The sequence below is a fragment of the Anser cygnoides genome, chromosome 27, assembly GCF_040182565.1.
Source record: "Anser cygnoides isolate HZ-2024a breed goose chromosome 27, Taihu_goose_T2T_genome, whole genome shotgun sequence".
Classification (NCBI taxonomy): domain Eukaryota; kingdom Metazoa; phylum Chordata; class Aves; order Anseriformes; family Anatidae; genus Anser; species Anser cygnoides.
In genome coordinates, this window is record NC_089899.1 from 2,933,655 (window position 1) to 2,951,638 (window position 17,984).

General features: G+C 50.1%; 1 protein-coding gene across 1 annotated transcript in view; it reads left to right on the top strand.

The window, feature by feature from the left end:
- Nucleotides 1-17,984, top strand: part of PTPRS (protein tyrosine phosphatase receptor type S) — a 156,347-nt gene that overhangs the window by 111,738 nt on the left and 26,625 nt on the right. Inside the window, 11 exon segments of the mRNA XM_066983830.1 lie at nucleotides 254-387; nucleotides 560-704; nucleotides 6,762-7,067; nucleotides 8,508-8,701; nucleotides 9,147-9,173; nucleotides 10,980-11,097; nucleotides 14,643-15,233; nucleotides 15,925-16,022; nucleotides 16,533-16,786; nucleotides 17,173-17,266; nucleotides 17,496-17,711. Coding sequence (XP_066839931.1) covers nucleotides 254-387; nucleotides 560-704; nucleotides 6,762-7,067; nucleotides 8,508-8,701; nucleotides 9,147-9,173; nucleotides 10,980-11,097; nucleotides 14,643-15,233; nucleotides 15,925-16,022; nucleotides 16,533-16,786; nucleotides 17,173-17,266; nucleotides 17,496-17,711 — 2,177 coding nt within the window.

The window sequence follows — 17,984 nt, forward strand, 5'->3', positions numbered from 1 at the left end:
TAGGATTCTTGTCTTCACCAGCGGCACTGGACCTTCCCTGGTCCTGCAGTGGTATTTAACATGGCACTGCTTTAACGGAAGGGCTTCCCCACTCTACAGCGTGGCCTTTTGCTGATTACATGCCCTTCACACACAGGCTTTGAGGAAAACTGGGATAGGATTCTTCTAATAAGCCAAGTTAACGTGGTTCCTCCTGTCTCCCATCTCACCTCCTCTGCCCTGTCCTGCCCTGTGGGCTCCTTCTCTGCGTCAGTTCCTGGGCAGCCGATGAACTTCCGAGCAGAAGCCAAGACGGAGACGAGCATCGTGTTGTCGTGGAGCCCTCCCCGCCAGGAGATCATAGTGAAGTATGAGCTCCTCTATAAGGAAGGAGACCACAGCAGGGAGGTGAGTCTGGAGAGGAGCAGTGCAAAGGGTTGGGGCCCTGAGGAACATCCCGGCCCTCTGTTTCTTGAGCTGGCTGAGAGAGGGGAGTGTAGGGCAGGTGTCTCTGGGCAGGGCTCGCCTCTGCTCCTTTTTGTTTGTTTTTATTTTTTTTCTTCCCCCTCGCCCATCTCAGGTGCTGAGGAACTTCGAGCCAACGACCTCCTTCACTGTGGAAGGCCTGAAGCCCAACACTGAGTATGTCTTCCGGCTGGCCGCCCGCTCGGCTCTGGGCCTGGGGGCCTTCACCCCGGAGGTCAGAGAGCGCACCTTGCAGTCTAGTAGGTGTCTCTCCTTTTCGCACCCTTCTCTGAGGGGAAGACAGTCAGGGAGCCAGAGATGGTGGGCACAGGGGTACGGAGCTGTGGGGCAGATGTTTGCCGTGCCGCGGGGGGTTCACACATCTGGGGTTGCTCTGCCGGGAGGTGGGCAGTGCGGGGCATCTCCGGGACCTGGTGCCTTCCCCCCTTACACCCAGATAGTTGAGATGTGGTCGAAGAGGGGGGCCGCTGCATGCTTTGCTGGGGACGGCGTTAAGTAAGTTAGCAGTGGCCACTTGGGGTGGGGTGGAGGGCAGCAAAGATCTTACGGGTGGGCTGTGCTGGCCCTTGGTGCTGAGCATGCTCAGGGAGGACAGCACCCCACCGCCGTGCGGCAGCGTGGCTGTCCGCCAGCAGAACCTGAGCAGCAGCTGTCTGGAAGGGGGGCACAAGCAATGGAGCAGGGAGACGGTGGGGGGCTTGGGAGGAAGAGGAGAAGGGGAGGGGATGAATCGAAAGTTCCGTTTTTTCACCAGCCTTTGGGAAAGCAGTCCTCATGCGATTTTTCCATGAGTGACTTGGTAGCCACTGGGAAGAAGGCCTGCTGTCCCAGCACGTGCTGGGAACGGGCCCGTTTGGGCTCCAGCAGAGCGGGAGAGAGGAGTCATGCGGAGGCTGTGGGGGGATACTAATGACACCAGGATGGAGCGTATGCAACCAAAATGTGCTGGTTTTAGTTTAATGGATTGTCTCCCTTCGCTGTTGCCCTGGGGACAATAACCCTGGATGGCAATATTTCAACCTGGGCTTTTCACAGATCTTTGCTTTTAAATGAGGTGTTTTTTCACTGCATGAGTGGCTGTGGCAGCTGTTCTTTGTGTTTTCTGTCTCCTCTCATCTCTACTAAATCACTCCGCTGCAGTTTGGAGTAGCCGGGAGCAGAACTAACTCAGAAATGGCTCTGGTCACCAGTGTGAGGAGAGAGAGTGCCTGCTCCCATCTCTCAGAGTCCTTACCAAGGGGGAGCAGCGGGCTCCCAGCTGGGCACCTGCCCCACCTTGCCGTTTCAGTTCTCACTTCTGCTGTCTCTCTCTCTCTCTCTCTTCTTTTCCCCATCTCTCTCCTTCTCTTTCTCCCTCCCCCCTGGGAGTGGGAGGAAAGGGGAATCTCCTCCTTCATAGACAGACTTCCTTACAGCGGTTTTCTCAGGCCTCCAGTCCGTTCAAAGATATTTTGTTTTCTTCTTTCCTTCAAATGTTTTTCCCCTTTTTTTTTTCTTTTTTCTTTTTTTTCATACTCTCTGTATGTATTGAAAGAAAATCCTTTCCTGACTTTGCTGCAAATCCACTGGTTCTGATCCCAGTCTGGTGCTGTCACACGGACCATCACTGTGGGGTGGGGGAAAATGAACTGAAAGGACCTGAACAATAATTGTCAACCTTACCCACACTCTGCTTCTGTTCTGCGAGGGGTTTCCCTCCTTGAGATTTGTGGGGAAGGGGGGAACAGAGGGTCTCGGATTTGTGCTTTCTGGTGTGATAAAAACAGGCTGGAAGGATGGCTGTGGGTGCTGATGACAGTAGGGCTTAGTGACACCGAATATTTTTCCCTCAAGGATGAAGAGAAGGGGGTCCGGGAAAGGGGAAGGCTTTGGGTCTTTTTCTAACTTGGCACCTGCCCAGAATGAGGCCTGCTTTATTTCTCTGTAGCTCAGCTTTCATAGGGGTAGTTTCATTAATTTAATGCTCTTAAGAACATCAGCTGGGAGCTGTCAGTGTCCTGTAACATGGTGAAACATTTTTTCCTGGCTGGCTGTTGGAGGAACGAGTCAATTCTCCCTGGTCCAGGCGACATCCTTCGGCTCACAGACCTTCTGGCTCGAGACAGGCTTTTGTGTCTTCCCTCTGCAGCTCCTTTTCCGTTCAGCTCTTCCTTGGCCCGCTCCATGGCTCTTCTTTCTCTTCTCTCTTCCGCTGTCTGCCTGCCCGCCTGCATGCTCTCAGCCCGACGAAACCCGCTCCCTGCTCTCTGTCTGTCTTGTCTCTCGCTGGGCGGTTTCACACCACGATGGCATCTTGTCTCTGCAACAGCAAAGCCTCCCTCATCCTCCGGCAGCCTGCTGGTGCATTCGGTGCCCTTCCCCTCCTCGCTCAGCTGGCAAGCATGTGCCTGCATGCCGCAGCCCTCCCTGCATTGCCCACCTCTCCGCACAACACCCACCACCTCCCTGTCAGGGTGGCTCCTCCCGAGCATCATAACCAAAGTAAAATCCATTAAACTAAAGGTAAAGTATATTTTTCTTCTTGAAGTAGCTGGGTTTTAACTCTTCAAGTACCAGAGACGTAGATTGCAAAAATAACAGAATCTGATGGTTGGAGGAAGCTGTTCTGCCCTTTCTAACTAGCCACGACCTTCCCAGGGCTCCTTGGCAACTCTCCTGCTAAGAAATTTCGGAGCGCAAAGCACATGTCAAGGGACAGGGGTGGCAGGGTGGGTGCTGTGAGGCTGCATGTGCAGGTGTAAAGGAACCACGAGGATTTCTTAACCCTCTGTTCCTTCCTAAGAAAGGATGTTTCCCCTACCCATTAGCTCTGCTCCCCTTCCCCCTTCCTCACAGTGTGTGAAGTGAAAAAAATCTTACACAAAGTCTATGGTACCTAAAGGGTTAAAAAACATTGTATTGTACAAGGTCAGTAAGGGTCATTCTTGTGGCTTGGACAGTCAACTTTAAAGCATGTAAAAGATGCAGTTCAGGTGAGTACTGGCTGGTCTCAAGCAGATTCACAAATACAGTCCACCCTGTCGCTGCAGGCTCACGCACACGTGCGTGGATCTGCACACACTCGTGTACATCCTGGAGCCCGTGGGAGGGTGGGGAAGGGTTCCCAAAGAGCTGCCTGCATGATAAAAGCAGAAACCAGCAGACAGAGATGACGAGCTGCCTCCGGGGGCTCCCGCCCGTGCTGTGGCTCCCTTTCCAGCAAAGGAGTTTGGTGCAGAGGTGAACTCACAGCCTCCGCTTTGGGCTGCGGCGCTTTCCGTCCTGCATACAGCTCCCACCTTGTCGATTCCGCCCCCATGCACGCATGCACGTGGCCAGGGTCACGCAGGTTGGGCTGGATTGTGAAGGAAACTCACAGTGCCATGAACTCCCCAGATGCGTCTCCAGTATGGCCAGCCAGCACTTGGTGGCTGTTTTCATCCAGGTGCTGTAGTCGATGAGAGTGATGGGGAGGGGGTCCAGGTGGGATCTGGGCCTTCACCCCCATCACCCACCCACCCTGCCTTTTTGACCAGAGAAAGTGCAAACGACCCCAAATGGAGGCCTCACTCCAGGGCCTCTCTGTAGGTCCCTGTGCTGGAGCGTAGAGGGTGAGTGAGCAAGCGAGCGTGACCACGCGCAGCAGCTGCCAGTGCAAACAGTGAACCCAAGTGCCAGCTGGAGCTCCGGCTCTGCTTACTGGGGCTTTCATAATGAGTTTCAGGATGGAAAGGGTAGGTCGGGTCAGACCCTCTCTGCAGTGGGTTTCTCAGCCGTGTGGCTTTGGCTGGACAGCTAAGCAGGAAAGGTAGCTTTTAATACACCAGCCCCTGGCGGGGGAGAAAAAAAGGAGCAAACCTTTTTGCAAAATACTCCGAAAAAAAAAGGAGTGTCATGGCAGGCGCTGGAAGAGGGTTGAGGCTTTTTCCTCCATGCCCTAAAAGAGACTTGAGTTGCTTCAGGGGTGTGAGAAGGAGCAGCGTGCCTCCGTTCTGGAGTTGTCGGTACTGCATCAATCACAGCAGAGGGAGAGAGCTGCAGGCGTAAGGCAAAACAGCAGTGGGAATCTGCCACCCTGCTCTCTGCCCTCTGTACGGGTAGCTTAGCAAAAGAGAATGGATTAGAGCCCAGAATTACCAGTCCTGTGATACCTAGGGTTTTGCTGGCAGGGGAGAGTAACTCAGCCAGGGGAGTCAGCAGTGGGGCAGGGCGGCCCCTTAAAAGCCAGCCATGTGCAGAAACCCACCAGGAGCTTGGTCTGGCCTCGTAGCTCAGTTTCTCTTGTTCTCTCGTAAGAAAGTCTTATAAGTTAGCAGTTGAAGCATGGAAGGTAGGTAAACAGACTGGGAATGTTCTGGAAGGAGTCACTTTTTATATCAGTATTATTTTATTATTATGATTTCCTTTCTGATTTTTTTTTTTGTTGTTTTAAATTACTGGTTTGATTTATGTTTTATTTTCAAGTTTGTTGCTTTTGATTTGGTTTGTTTGACATATTTTGTATTATTTTGCGTGGCTAGCCATCGCGGGCTGATTGTCACCCTCTGTAGTGATACATATAAGGGTTTTGTTCTCTCAATTTAAATACAGCCCAATAATAATAATTAAGCATGAAAGTAGGAGAACAACACCCAAATTGTCCTACTGGACAAAGTGCTCAGCACTGCAGTGGAAGGAACTGTCTCTACCCGTTCTGCAAACCCTCTTATTTCTATTTAATGGAGGTGTATGCGAAGCATGCAGCTTTCACTGCACTGCAAATTGGGAAAAGTGTGACTTGATTTAGCTGAGTCCTCAAGGCAAGTTTGGCCTAAACATCTGTTTGTGACTCAGGGATAGGAGTAGGACATTTGAAAAAAAAAATCATTTCTCAGTAAAAGAGCTTTGTGTTGATTAAAAAGCACCAGAAAAAATAGAAATGGTGCAGCATTTATCTATTCCCTTGCTTCTGTCAGATGATGCTTTGGGGGCTTCTAAGGACACCCCAGTTTCTGGCAGTATCTGCAGAGAGTTAAAAGCTGGGTTTTTTGCAGTTTTACTCTTGTTGGATGCGATTGGATTTGCAGATTTGCCTTGAAAATGTATCCCTCTGTGTGCTTACCTGGGCTGATTGATAATACTTAGTTTTTGAGAGAAGTCTGGTTTAAGATTTCCCAAAATTTCCCAGGTTACAGCTGGGGTGCAGAAGTGGCAGGTTTTCTGTCCAGACGTCACCGAGACCCCAGACCCGTGGCACCTCCTGCCTTCCCAAGGACCTGACTTTCTTGCAGTTCTCCTGGTGCTACAGGCACAGCCATGGTGTGAGCCAGTACCTGGTGTGTGACAGAGCTGGTGTCTGCGTCCGGCTTCCTACTGAGCAGATCTCGCTGAAATTATGTCGTGCGGCTCAGTAAACACTGACGTGAACAGGAGTGGTGGTTTACACCTTCCCCATCTCCTGAAAATCGGTCCTCAGACAGTTGTTTGCTGATACCCTGAGAACGTGCAGCTGTGTAGGGCCAGATTTCCAAAGGTGTCCTGGGATTTTCATAAAACACCCTGAAGTTGTTTGGACAGAGTGAAACAGGAGTCAGGCACGCTACCACTTCTGAATATCCCACTGGGTACCCAAATACCTTGACAAACCTCCTGCCTCACTCCTTTGCAAGACTTTTTACTAAAACTATTCCTATCTAAATACTTTCCCTCATCCAGCATCGTGGGCTCTTTGCTTGGCGATATCCTGGACGTCACCACTATGTTTTTTCACCTCCTTCAGTCTGTGGACAACTAATAACTTACAGCTGGGTATACAGACTCTTAAATTTAAGCCTCCTGGCAAAAGATTTGCTTTTCTTACTTACTTTTCGCAGATCCCTTCACGGAAATTTGAGATCCCAGAGACTGCACTTTGGAAACAAGTGCTTTACCAGCCAGGGCAGGATTTGCCAGACCGCTGTAAAACAGGGAACTAAAGGGAAGGGTCTTTTATAGGGTAAAGCTGGGGGCTAAGCTTTGTGGCACACACGCTTAGTAGCAGCAGCAGGACCCCTCTTGGCTAGCCCGCTTACAGTTTTAGTCCTTTGCTTTATTACATTTCAGTTTTGATGCCCCATTTCATTTCTGTTGGCTTTTTTTTCTTTTCATTTAAAAAAAAAAAAAAAAGACAACAACAAAAAGCTCTCTTCTTTTTTAATTTTATCTTCCTGAACCAAATTTTTGTACGTTTTGTTTTAGATTTTTTTGTTATCATTTTCTTTTTTTTTTTCTTTTATCTTTCCCATCTTTTGTTTTCTCCCCCTTCTTCCCTCTCCCTCCTGAATTTTCCCCCCTCGTAGAACCGTCTGCCCCCCCTCAAGACGTAAAATGCGTCAGCACCAGATCCACCGCCATTCTGGTAAGTTGGCGGCCGCCTCCGGCCGAAAGCCAAAATGGCGTCCTGGCTGGATACAGCGTCTACTATCGAGCGCTGGACTCTGAGGACACGGAGCTTAAGGAGGTGAATGATATCCCCCCAACCACCAGTCAGATCCTACTGGAGTCCCTGGAGAAGTGGACAGAGTATCGCATCACTGTCGTGGCTCATACGGAGGTGGGGCCGGGCCCGGAGAGCTCGCCAGTTATCGTCCGGACGGATGAAGATGGTAATTGCACTTTTTCTGATTTTGTCCTGGGTCCGGTGGTGAATACGTGTCCCTGCGGACGCTGGGGGAGGACGTGTCGAGTCCCTTCTCATGGCCGATCTGGGGTGCGAGGGCAAGGCCTGAATGAGGCCTCAGCACAGCCTCCCGCCGGGAGGGATCCGAGGTGTGGAGCACCATTTGCTGCCATCTCTCAAAGACCCTCTGAGAATTGGGGTCTGTAGGGTCTTCCTTCCCCGCTTTAGGGCTGGTTTTTCTTATTTCTCGGGGATTTAATTTCAAGGTCGTGAGCCCTGTCTGCACGCTTTTCCTGAAAAGATTCTCTTACTGACCAAAGACACAGCTGAGGCAGCAAGGAACTGAAATCAGAGAAGAGGAGGAGATTGCTTGCCAGAAAATTTTAAAGTATTAAAAGACTTCTTCCCACACATTCCTTGTTACTAGCTCCTCTTTAAGTCAAAGTTTCGGTTAGTGGTAGAAAGGAAGAATCTGATTGTTTATTTCAAAAAACGTTTAATGACAGTTTACATCCCAGTTCAGTGATCCAGCTTGGAGACTTGTGCTTGGTGCGCAGACACGAATGGGGATGGGCCTTGAACTTTCCTGGTATTTCTACAGTAAAATAAAACCAGGAAAACTGTGAATGTACGCAGGGAGGGAGAACAGAATACTGTGAGGGTGAGGTGGGACCCTCAAATAATATGTCAAATAAATAACAGAAGTCAAATCCAAACTCCAGCTTTCTTCTTCCATCCCAAAGAAAAAAGACTGAAAAAAAAATCAAACAGGTTTATCCCCCATGTGGGTCTCGTTTTCCTTACCACCTGCCCACATCCAAATGGATAGATACCTTACTCAGAGAAATTAGGGTTTTCTTGCAGATGAAGCTCTCGAGCACTGTCCTTTTCTATTATCATTTCCAAAAATTCACCGCATATTCCATCCAAGACATCTCTTGTTTCTTGTCCTGAGATTAGGCAGCTGCACTAACCACCAACCTGCCCTGTTTGAGAGAACAAGGAGCTCCAAGAGCAAGTCCCCTTCCCCATTCTCTCTACCCTAACGTCCCACAGGCATGGTCAGAGCTTTTCTGACTCGTTAGAAATTGGCTTTGCCCTCAGAATGTGATCTGGAATGACATGGCTTCTCCCATCCAAGTAAACTGGAAAAAAAAGGAGCCTGTCAAAGAATAACTAGACTGGGAGATGGACCTGTTCACATGCATCCAGATCTCTGAGCCACGCAGATTAGATCCCCCTAAACTGCTTCCCTATTTCGTTGAATAAAGGCCAGTGGCAGATGGTGGGGTATCCAGTTTGCAGGTTAAGTCTTCCCCCTCCTTTCAGAGCTGTAGATTCAGCTGTAATTGCCCCAGAATTGAAGCGACAGGCCCCAGACAGAAATCTCCAAGTGACTCTTGTCCTTTTATTTCCTTCCTCGCAGTGCCCAGCGCACCACCTCGGAAAGTGGAGGTGGAGGTCCTGAACTCAACTGCAATCCAAGTGTTCTGGCGCTCTCCAGTCCAGAACCGCCAGCATGGCCAGATCCGCGGCTACCAGGTCCACTATGTGCGCATGGAGAACGGAGAGGCCAGGGGGCTGCCCCAGATCAAGGACATCATGCTGGCTGACGCCCAGGTAAGGATTCACGTCCTGCTGCAGTTTGTTTCTCTCTCATGGAAGCTTTGAGGGGGTGGGTGCTCCAGCTGCCTTGTCTCATCCCAAGTAACTTATCGCTGGAGAAAGTAGATGAGCATCTCTGTGATAAAGATATATGTTATCTTCCTGCAGTTCATTTGCAGTCCCAGACAATAGCTATTGTGGAAGAGTATGAACTGCTCTCCCAGCTCTGAACTAAATGCCATCCATCCTCCTCTGTCTGGGAAATCTTTTAAGACAGACAAAGGCCACAGTGGAATCTACTAATTTCTCCCACTCTACTTCTTCCTTCATGCTGGCCTGGTAACTTCTGACTTTGTGTGGCTGCTTGCTCAGGGACTTCTTCCTCATGCTGTGTCTCTGTCTTTCCCTTCTTTCCCCTCTTGTATTCTCATGTGCAAAACCTCTCTTGTTCTCTGCCCAGTGGGAAACAGATGACACTGCTGAATACGTAAGTAAAAAAAAGAAAAAATCCTTCCATCCTGGTTCTGTCCCTTCCCTTCTCCCACTTGCTGTTGTGGTGTGATATTTTCCTTTTCCTTTTTATTTTTTTAGTTTTATTTTCAGTGCCAGTGTGCCTGTTTTAAAGCCTGATGTTGGTGTTCCCATTCACTGTCCCCACCCTGTTTGCTTTGCTCTGCAGCCCTGTGTGATTGTGTAGTTTGTCAGCGCGTGGCAGTCCTGCAGGGTTTTCCCCTCAGCTCTGAAGGAAAGAGTCTGCTCCTCCTCCACAGGGAAGCAGGCGGGACATTGAAATTGGGACTACCTTGAACACCTGCTTAAAGATGGGCTGGTCTGCAACTACCTTGCCTTGTGTCTGAAAAAGTCAGGTTGTAAAGCATTGGGTATTTAAAGCCTCCTAAATTCCAAGGTATCAGGGTACGAACAAATGCTTTGTGCCCTGAAAGGGCCAAGATTCTTAGATATTTGTTCTGTTCAAAGCCCTGGAATCACTGTTGGCCCTTTTACCTTTCAAGTAGACCTTAAAATCAGCTTGGCTGTTTGGCATTTGATACTTCTGTTAAAATGCTAAATGGTTTCAGTGATCTTACAGCTACAAAGCAGTAGGAGAAAGCATTTCCTTCTTGGAATAGCAGGGTCCCAAGGTAATACATCGTTAAAATGAATATATGCACGTCTCCTGGAGATTGCCAAGTGCCCTACAAAAGTGAGCAGCCTCTGTTTTACAGAAAGATAAACTGAGTCACATGAAAGGCAAAGTCGCGTGCCTAAAATGTTAATAAAAGTCAGTGGCATGTGTGAAAGCAGGACAGCTTTTTGACTTCCAGAAAGCAGACCTGTCTCTCCAGCTAATGGCTTCCAAACTTACTGATCAAAGTCCTGCTGGTTTGAAATACTGCTCTTCCACCGTTGCTCAGCTCTGGGGGCAATACAAATACTTTAAGGACCAGCAAATTTTTTCCCAAGTGCTGCCCTGCGATTTAATATTTAAAGCACCGAGGGACAGTGGAGGGAAGGGGAAGGCCATAAAACATGCACAAAATTTACATCTCCCCCCTTTCAGAGCCTTGGCGAAAACCCTGCTGCATATGCCCCCATCCTGTTTGATTTAGCACGGGTGTTCCTGTACAACCCAGCCCTTTGAAGGGCCGAATACTTCTTGGGGAAGGGCTATTCTGGAGGCCAGCCTTCTAACAAAAGCTCGTGGGAGCCAGGTGTGGTGAAGCTGATAGAGGAAGGAGGGTGCTGGGGATTTAGCAGAGAGCTTTAACGTGCAAGCAAAAAATGTCGTCTTGCACTTTGCGTTAAAGCAATCCCTTTAATATTATTGAAGGCATTAAAAAATATCCCTGAGGAGAGAAGGGAGGGGGGTGATGGAGAAAAAAATGTAATCTCCTTGAAACCGCTGAGACCTCCACTGAGACGGCATAGCGAAGGGGAACACTTTGAAGAGTGCAGCAGCGTTTTGATGGCTGAGGCAGTTTGTGTTGAGATAGGGAATGTGTGAGAGGTAGATCTGGAAGAGAATACATTGAGCCAGGGCCTGCAGAGACACGCTGTGTTTACAGAGGGGCTGCCTGCAGCTGGAGCGTGCGTGCTGCTCGCCAAAGGAATGTGGCTCTCATCCTCCTGCCAGTTGCCACATCTGCCTCGTTGCCGCAGAGCGTCTCATGGTTTCAGATTCAGTGAATGTTCCTGCATGCTAGAAAAGACCTGAGACTCCTGCAAGGAGAGATCTACCTGTGTGTGCGTACATAATTATTTACACCGTTTTCCTTTGGAATCTCGCAAACAGGAAATGATCATTGCTGGGCTCCAGCCTGAGACTACGTATTCCATTACCGTAGCCGCCTACACCATGAAGGGAGATGGTGCTCGCAGCAAACCCAAAGTGGTCACCACTAAGGGTGCAGGTAAGAGCCTTTTCTTGACCTGTTAGGATTCACCAGTTTCCTAACGTCCTGAAGCCAAGAAGCTCCTTTCATCCCACTCTCCTCACAAAGAGGACAGACTTGCAACAAACAACATGCTGCCCCTGAAGAAAAAAGTATTTCTAATAAGGCAGAAAACCCTTCATTCCTGGCAGGTAGCCTTCACTAAATGAAATAATTTTCTCTCCAGTGCTGCAGAAAGCCCCATACATACAGAAATGCAACAGAGGACAAATTCAGTGCTTGTAATCTTATGTACTGTAAATTCCAGAAGTACCAGAAGTAAGAGAATCTTTGCCCAGTCTGACCTGTATGGTGACACTGAGAGACCCCGGCTTTGATGGCTGCACACAGAGGTACCTTGGGGAACAGAAGACCCAGAGGCCTGCTGTCATGGTGTTAACTTGCAAAGAGCTGAAAAGCAGCAGGGAGGCAGTGAAGGCTTATACTCCCCAGTCTTCTTTTCTTTTAGTATCATGTCTGAACATAAGTCCCCTCTTTGCCTAGGAGTAGGGATCAGTAGGGAAAAAAAGGACTGACAGGATTGACCTTTTCTTGCAAGAATTTCTGCAACCTGGGCTCACTCTGCACATGCCATCTAGACTCATCCCTCCCTTTGCCCTATTCTTCATGGCAAAGTGTCTGTCAGCCTCAGTGCAGAGGACACGATGTCAGGCTAGGATGTCTGGGCCAGAAGAAGGAAATGACAAAGGGCAACAAGATATTCCTTGTTCCTCCACACAGTTGTGCTGCAGGCAGAAAACAGAGGTCTGTGTTCCACCTGTCCTCTCAGCATCTGCGCTCCCGTGGTTAGTGCTCTCACAGCTGGACCTTTGCTGTGCAGTAGGGGAAAGGTTTTGTGCCATAGAGTGAGACTGCTGTGCCCACACCTGGATTTGACCCTCCTTCAGCCCATTTGTTGTTGGCCTGTGGTTATCTTCTCTCACCCCATCACACTCTTGGTCATGCTGCCAGATGATGGCTTTCTCCCCTTGTCATTTCTTTTCGTCGTCTAGTCCATTCCCATCCCTGGCTGATGATTATTCGTTTTCTTAGTTTTGGGGCAGTCATCTTCACCCTTCCTGTAGCAGCTGCATAACTGACATCATCTCTTGTTCCTGGGAGAAGATTGTTCTCTGCCTCTGCCTTTGGTCAGAGCGATGCAATTAACCTGGAAACCTCTGTTCAGGCTCTGGAGGTAGCACAGACACTCAGCTCAGTGCACAGGACAGAGAGGGCTCAGGAGCACTGGCCTGAAATACACAGCACTGGAGCAGCAGCTGCCCTCCATGCCCTTGTCTTTTTCTCTGTCCCAACTCACATCTTCATCCCATTATATGTTCTCATCTTCAGAGAAGTGAATGAGAATTCAGCCCTTCTCTCCCCTCTTGTGTTTCTTGCTTAGTTAAGAGATGGCACATAAGAGAACAAGATTGTTTTCCAGGACACAGATGTTAGAGCAGGGTACATTTAGGTGACAGCATCCAAACTCCTGCCTTCACACCCTGTAGTGTCAGTATGCTGTCAGAAGCCTTTTCCTTCATTCACTCTCTTCTCCATCCCCCTCTGGCTTTGCCCATGTTTCTTCTTACTCTCTGTTCTCTCCTCTTGTTTCCCTCTTTTCCTGAGGCTCTCTACCTTCTTCATTTTTCTCTCCTCGAGCCTTTCTCTCTCTGCCCTCCCTCCCTCATTCCCTTGTCACTCTCTTGTCAACCTCCCTCATCTCTCCCCATTAGGATTTGCAGTGCAGGTGATCACTCACAGAGGGATGTTTTCTCCAGCACAGCAGCTATTACCCAAAACTCAATTTCCCCCAACTTGAAATAGCTATTTAAAAAAAAAGAAAAAAAAACTTTCAAATGGCTCTGTAACATTCTTATCTTCTGTGCAGTGTTGAGTCAATATACCTTCTGAGAAGAGAGATTTCTTTCTTTATCATTCAGGGCTAGGGGCTGAATTTAAATACAGTAATACATCCAATTTTCTCCTTTACTGTCCAAACCAATTGCAAAATAAAACATTTCCCCCTGCTTTCTTCTCACCTTTCTCCAAACAATATTTGTTGTGCAAATGTAATATTTTCAAGCTCAGCTGATTATAGTAACGTTTGTGATAAAACCCAAAACATAAAGGTAACGGCATTGTTTTTCTCTGTAATGTGTTTCTTCGGCGTTTCCGAGGGAGGCTCTCCCGGAACTGTTCCCTAGGCATTCTTCGGCAGTTCACAATGAATAAAGCATTTGTTTCAGAGACAACCCCTCATCCCTGTGGTCAGATGTCAGTCGCTACACCGGGCGGAGTGGTTTCCCCAGTCTGACTTTGCCAAGATCCCTGACACACGCAGCATCCTTCCCTGCCGGCTCCCTCCTGCTCCCTTTGGTAGCTGCACTCCAGCTTTCAGCCTGCCAGCCTGCAGTCAGACTCGTGCTCGCTCCTAAACTCCATTCTCTTTCCTTTTCCTGTTCAACCAGAAGAAACACCAAGGCTCAGAGAAGGAAATTAGATCCCTAATAGTGGAGTGAATGTAAATGACGCGTGAGCTGCTGGAATTAATGCTCTGCTTTCTCCAGCTTCAGAAACCTCTGGGCCTACGCGTGTCATTTAACTGTGGCTGTGGGCTTGCTCTGCAGTCAGGCTGTGCCAAGGCTCATTAGACAGAGGCACTGCTGAGTTCCTGCAATATTCCCCGAACATGGAGGAACTAACTGACAGGATGAGGAGGGAGCTAGCTGAAAAGATACCAACACTCGGATGTCCTTTCCCTTCCCGCAGAGGAGAGAAAGTGCATAGTGCAAGCAGCAACTCTTCCTGCCCTCTGCCTTGCACAGATTTTGGGCTCTTGTTCCGACTCTTTGTGTGCTTCCTTCTTTCTGTACCCAACTGGGTGATCAGATGCCTGCCAGACTTGCTTCATCTGGCCTTGTGCCTGCTGCTCAGGACCTGAGGCTGCCCAGACTTCCTTTCCCATCCTTCATTACTTCACCCGCAGCTGCTCTGGCCTTCCCAGCCCGAGCCAATCTGTTCCAGTCTCTTTCTGCATGAGTTGTGCTGTGTGAGGGAGAGAGAGAGGGAGCGGGAGGACAGGAGTCTGGGGAACTCCTGCATTAATTCTTCCCTGCCCTGCAAAGCAATCTGCTCGGGTGTTTAGGGCAGGGGGCTGGGATTCAGGACTCCTGAGTTTGTTCTTCCCAGCTGTGGTGAAGTATTTGGTCCAGTGATAAGAGAGAAGCAGTGCTCACCTTTCCTTCCTGAGGAAAGGGAGCAAAAATAAATCCAGAAATAAGTAAGAGCGTCACAGGTAACACACTGGCAGTGCATCTCATCTCCTAAACTTGACAGAGACCATCTACCTGTAGTGGGTGGGTAGCAGCAGCCAGGTTTGCAGGGTGAGACAGCGAAGCACACAGAGTCAAGGCGAAGCCTTGCCACTGATTCGAGGAACCTGTGCTGTAGCTCAAGGGTCTCTGAATCTCCTCACCAGCCACCCTGTCCCACATTTGACTGAAAGTGTCTCTGTTCTCTCCCAGTCCCAGGGAAACCCATCCTGTCTGTGCACCAGACAGAGGAGAATACTCTTCTGGTGAAATGGGAGCCTCCGTTGGATGCTGAAGGCCAGGTGATGGGCTACCGGCTCCAGTTTGGCCGCAAGGATGTCGACCCCCTGGCTACCTTGGAGTTCACAGCCCTGGAGGATAAGTACACTGCTCCCAGCATCCACAAGGGCGCCACGTATGTTTTCAAGCTGGCCGTGAAAAGCCGGGCTGGCTTTGGGGAGGAAGCTGTGCAGGAACTCACCACCCCTGAAGACATCCCCAAGGGTTACCCCCAAATCCTCGAGGCGAGCAACATCACTTCCATGTCGGTCCAGTTTGGCTGGCTCCCCCCCGTGCTGGCCGAGAGGAACGGAGCCATCGTCAAATACACCGTGGCCTACCGGGAAGCCGGCTCTCCCGGCAACCCCCTGGAAAAAGACCTGCCCCCCTCCCCAGAGAACTCGTACACCCTCAACGGCCTCAAACCCAACACCGCCTATGATGTTAAAATCCGTGCTCACACCAGTAAAGGCCCCGGGCCATACAGCCCGACTGTCCAGTATCGGACGTTCCAGCTGGATCAAGGTAGGACTTACCGGTTTCTCCTCCCTCTCTCTCCTTGTAACCGGGGCTGGTGCCAGGAGGCAGAGAGTTGGAGAGGTCAAGCCAGGCTCAGCCAGGCTCGTGAGTAAATGCAAAGCACTCTGGTTTCACACTCAGTCCCTCCGCTCCTCTCTGCCTTGTGCCAGGTAAGTCCCTTTTACCGCTTTCTTCTAAGTTAAGTCCGGACACCCTTCTTTCACTGGCACCTGAAGTGGGGTGCCAGTCGCTATACAGGTGGGAAGAGCATTTTCTTCAGCTTTTGCAAACAGCCAAAAGAAAACAAGAAAAATCAGAAAGCCTCAAATGTGACCTGGGATGGGTTTCCTCACCTGAGCATGCTCAGAAAGCCAGCACCTCGTTCCTGCAGCAGCCACCCAGACCCGTAGTGTGCACTGAGCACGGGCAGGGTGAGGGCAAGGCTAAGCACCCTCCCTCACCCTTCCCCAGGGTTAGACATGGGGACAGGGAGCACCGGGAGATGGACCTTGACAAAACTCAAGCAAAGTGTGGAGGAGGGAGCAAGCCCTTCCATTCCTGCAGCAGCAGCCAGACCCAAACTGGCAGACCCTTTTGCCAGTGCCTGACGTTGTCTTCCTTCTCTTTCTTACTATTCCTTCCCTCTGCTGCCTTTTCTTCTCCTCTGTCCCCTTCCTCCTCACTTTTCTCTCAGCAGTTTTACCCAAAAACTTCAAGGTGAAGATGGTGACAAAGACATCTGTCCTTTTGAGCTGGGAGTTTCCTGAGAATTACAACTCTCCCACCCCATACAAGGCAAGTGGAAGGGAGAAGTCAGAACTGTGTTCCTTCTCAATTTCCTGGGAGTCTTGTCTGTTGGTTTGAATAATAGATTATAAGAGCCACAAATTCTGGAGCCAGTTCTCAGATATGGGCAGATAATGGTTAATCATTAGATCAAGGAGGTGCGCTCCTTGAAATCAGGCCTCTTGGCTTGCACTCCTGCCTCTGTTACCAAATCACTACCTCCCTGGGCAAGTTACCACAATTTTCCCATTTCCAGATCCAAATTTCTCTTCTCAGAGAAGCTTTAAGGCCTTGTCCTGTGTCTGCCTTATGCCTGGGTACACTGCAGCACAAGAGACAGAAACTCACCTAGCTCCTATTCCTCTGTTTGCACCAGCTCTGGCAGAGCTGCATGGAGCACAGCCCAGCCAAGTGCCTTATGTTCCCTGCAAACCAAAGCAAAGAGGAGAAAGGAAAAAGGCAAGCAGCAGTATCCGTCTTGCTCATGGTACATCTTTGCTGCCTCTTCACCTCCTACAGATCCAGTATAACGGGCTGAATGTCGATGTGGACGGCCGCACCACCAAGAAACTCATCACCAACCTGAAGCCCCGGACGTTCTACAACTTTGTTCTCATGAACCGGGGCAATAGCATGGGCGGCCTGCAGCAGAACGTGGCTGCCTGGACTGCTGCTGACATGTTATCCAGGAAGCCAGAGGTGACCCACAAGCCCGATGCTGATGGAAACGTGGTGGTGATTCTCCCAGATGTAAAGAGCTCCGTGCCTGTCCAGTAGGTTTCTGATAAAGTACAGACTTGGTCTGCTCACTTCATGGTGCGGGGTGTCAGAGTTCATAGCACAAACCAGCAAGGACAGTGGCAGAGAGTGTGTTCCCTGCGTTTTCAGCCTTGCTGAGTCCTGTCTTTGGAAGCCACTTCCCAGGGTTAACGGGTTGCCACAGGAATCCAAAGGGAGGCATTTTACATGGGGCTGTCACTGAATCCAAAAGCAGCAACAACAACTGTGCAAAACTACAAATAAGGGGCTTGCTGGGTTGGTTAGTGGGGCCGTGTGGGCAAACCTAGCCTCCCACCATCAGTGTGTGCAATCTCTCCTTCTGTGGCTGATAGAAGGAGATTCAGTCCTCCTATTTCTTCGGATTATTCCCAACTCTTAGGGCTTACTACATTGTGGTGGTGCCTCTAAGGAAGTCCCGTGGAGGACAGTTCCTGAACCCCTTGGGCAGCCCTGAGGAGATGGACCTGGAGGAGGTGAGTGTGGGTGAGACTGAAGCCAGGTGTAGGGAGAGAGCAAACAGCTGTAGTGGACTTTACGGTGACCTGAGATCCTGGGAAGGGTGGGTTTGGGGCATGTTAACCCTGTTCTGAGTAGCTAACGTGAGGTTAGTTTCAGTGGCATAGTTTGGCTCTCCCTCCTCCCTGTTCCCCTGAAGGAGCTGAAGGCGTCAGGGCTCTCACGCTGTTCCTTTGCTTCCTCCAGCTCGTTCAGGACATTGCCAGGCTACGACGCCGAAGCCTGCGTCACTCTCGTCAGCTGGACTTCCCCAAGCCCTACATCGCTGCCCGTTTTCGCTCCCTCCCTTCCCACTTCATCCTGGGGGACATGAAGCACTACGACAACTTTGAGAACAGAGCCCTGGAACCAGGGCAGAAATACGTAATCTTCATCCTGGCGGTGCTCCAGGAACCCGAGGCAGTGAGTGCCGCCTGCTTTCCCCTGCCCTCCTCAGATGCTCGCGACCCTGCTGTCCCCATTATCGACCAGAGACAGCAGCTGCAGGGGCAACTCTCTTGTGAGCTGCCAGCAGGTCTTGTGCCCTCCTGGCGTTCTCTGTAACTCTCTTCCACCAGATGCCAGGGCTCGAGGGTTGTTTTTTTCTCTGCAAAGGCCTGCCAGTCCAGCTGCAGAGCTTTTTGCGTGCGGCTATCAGAGCTGTTTGTGCTTGTGTCTGCGTACAGCAAATGTGCT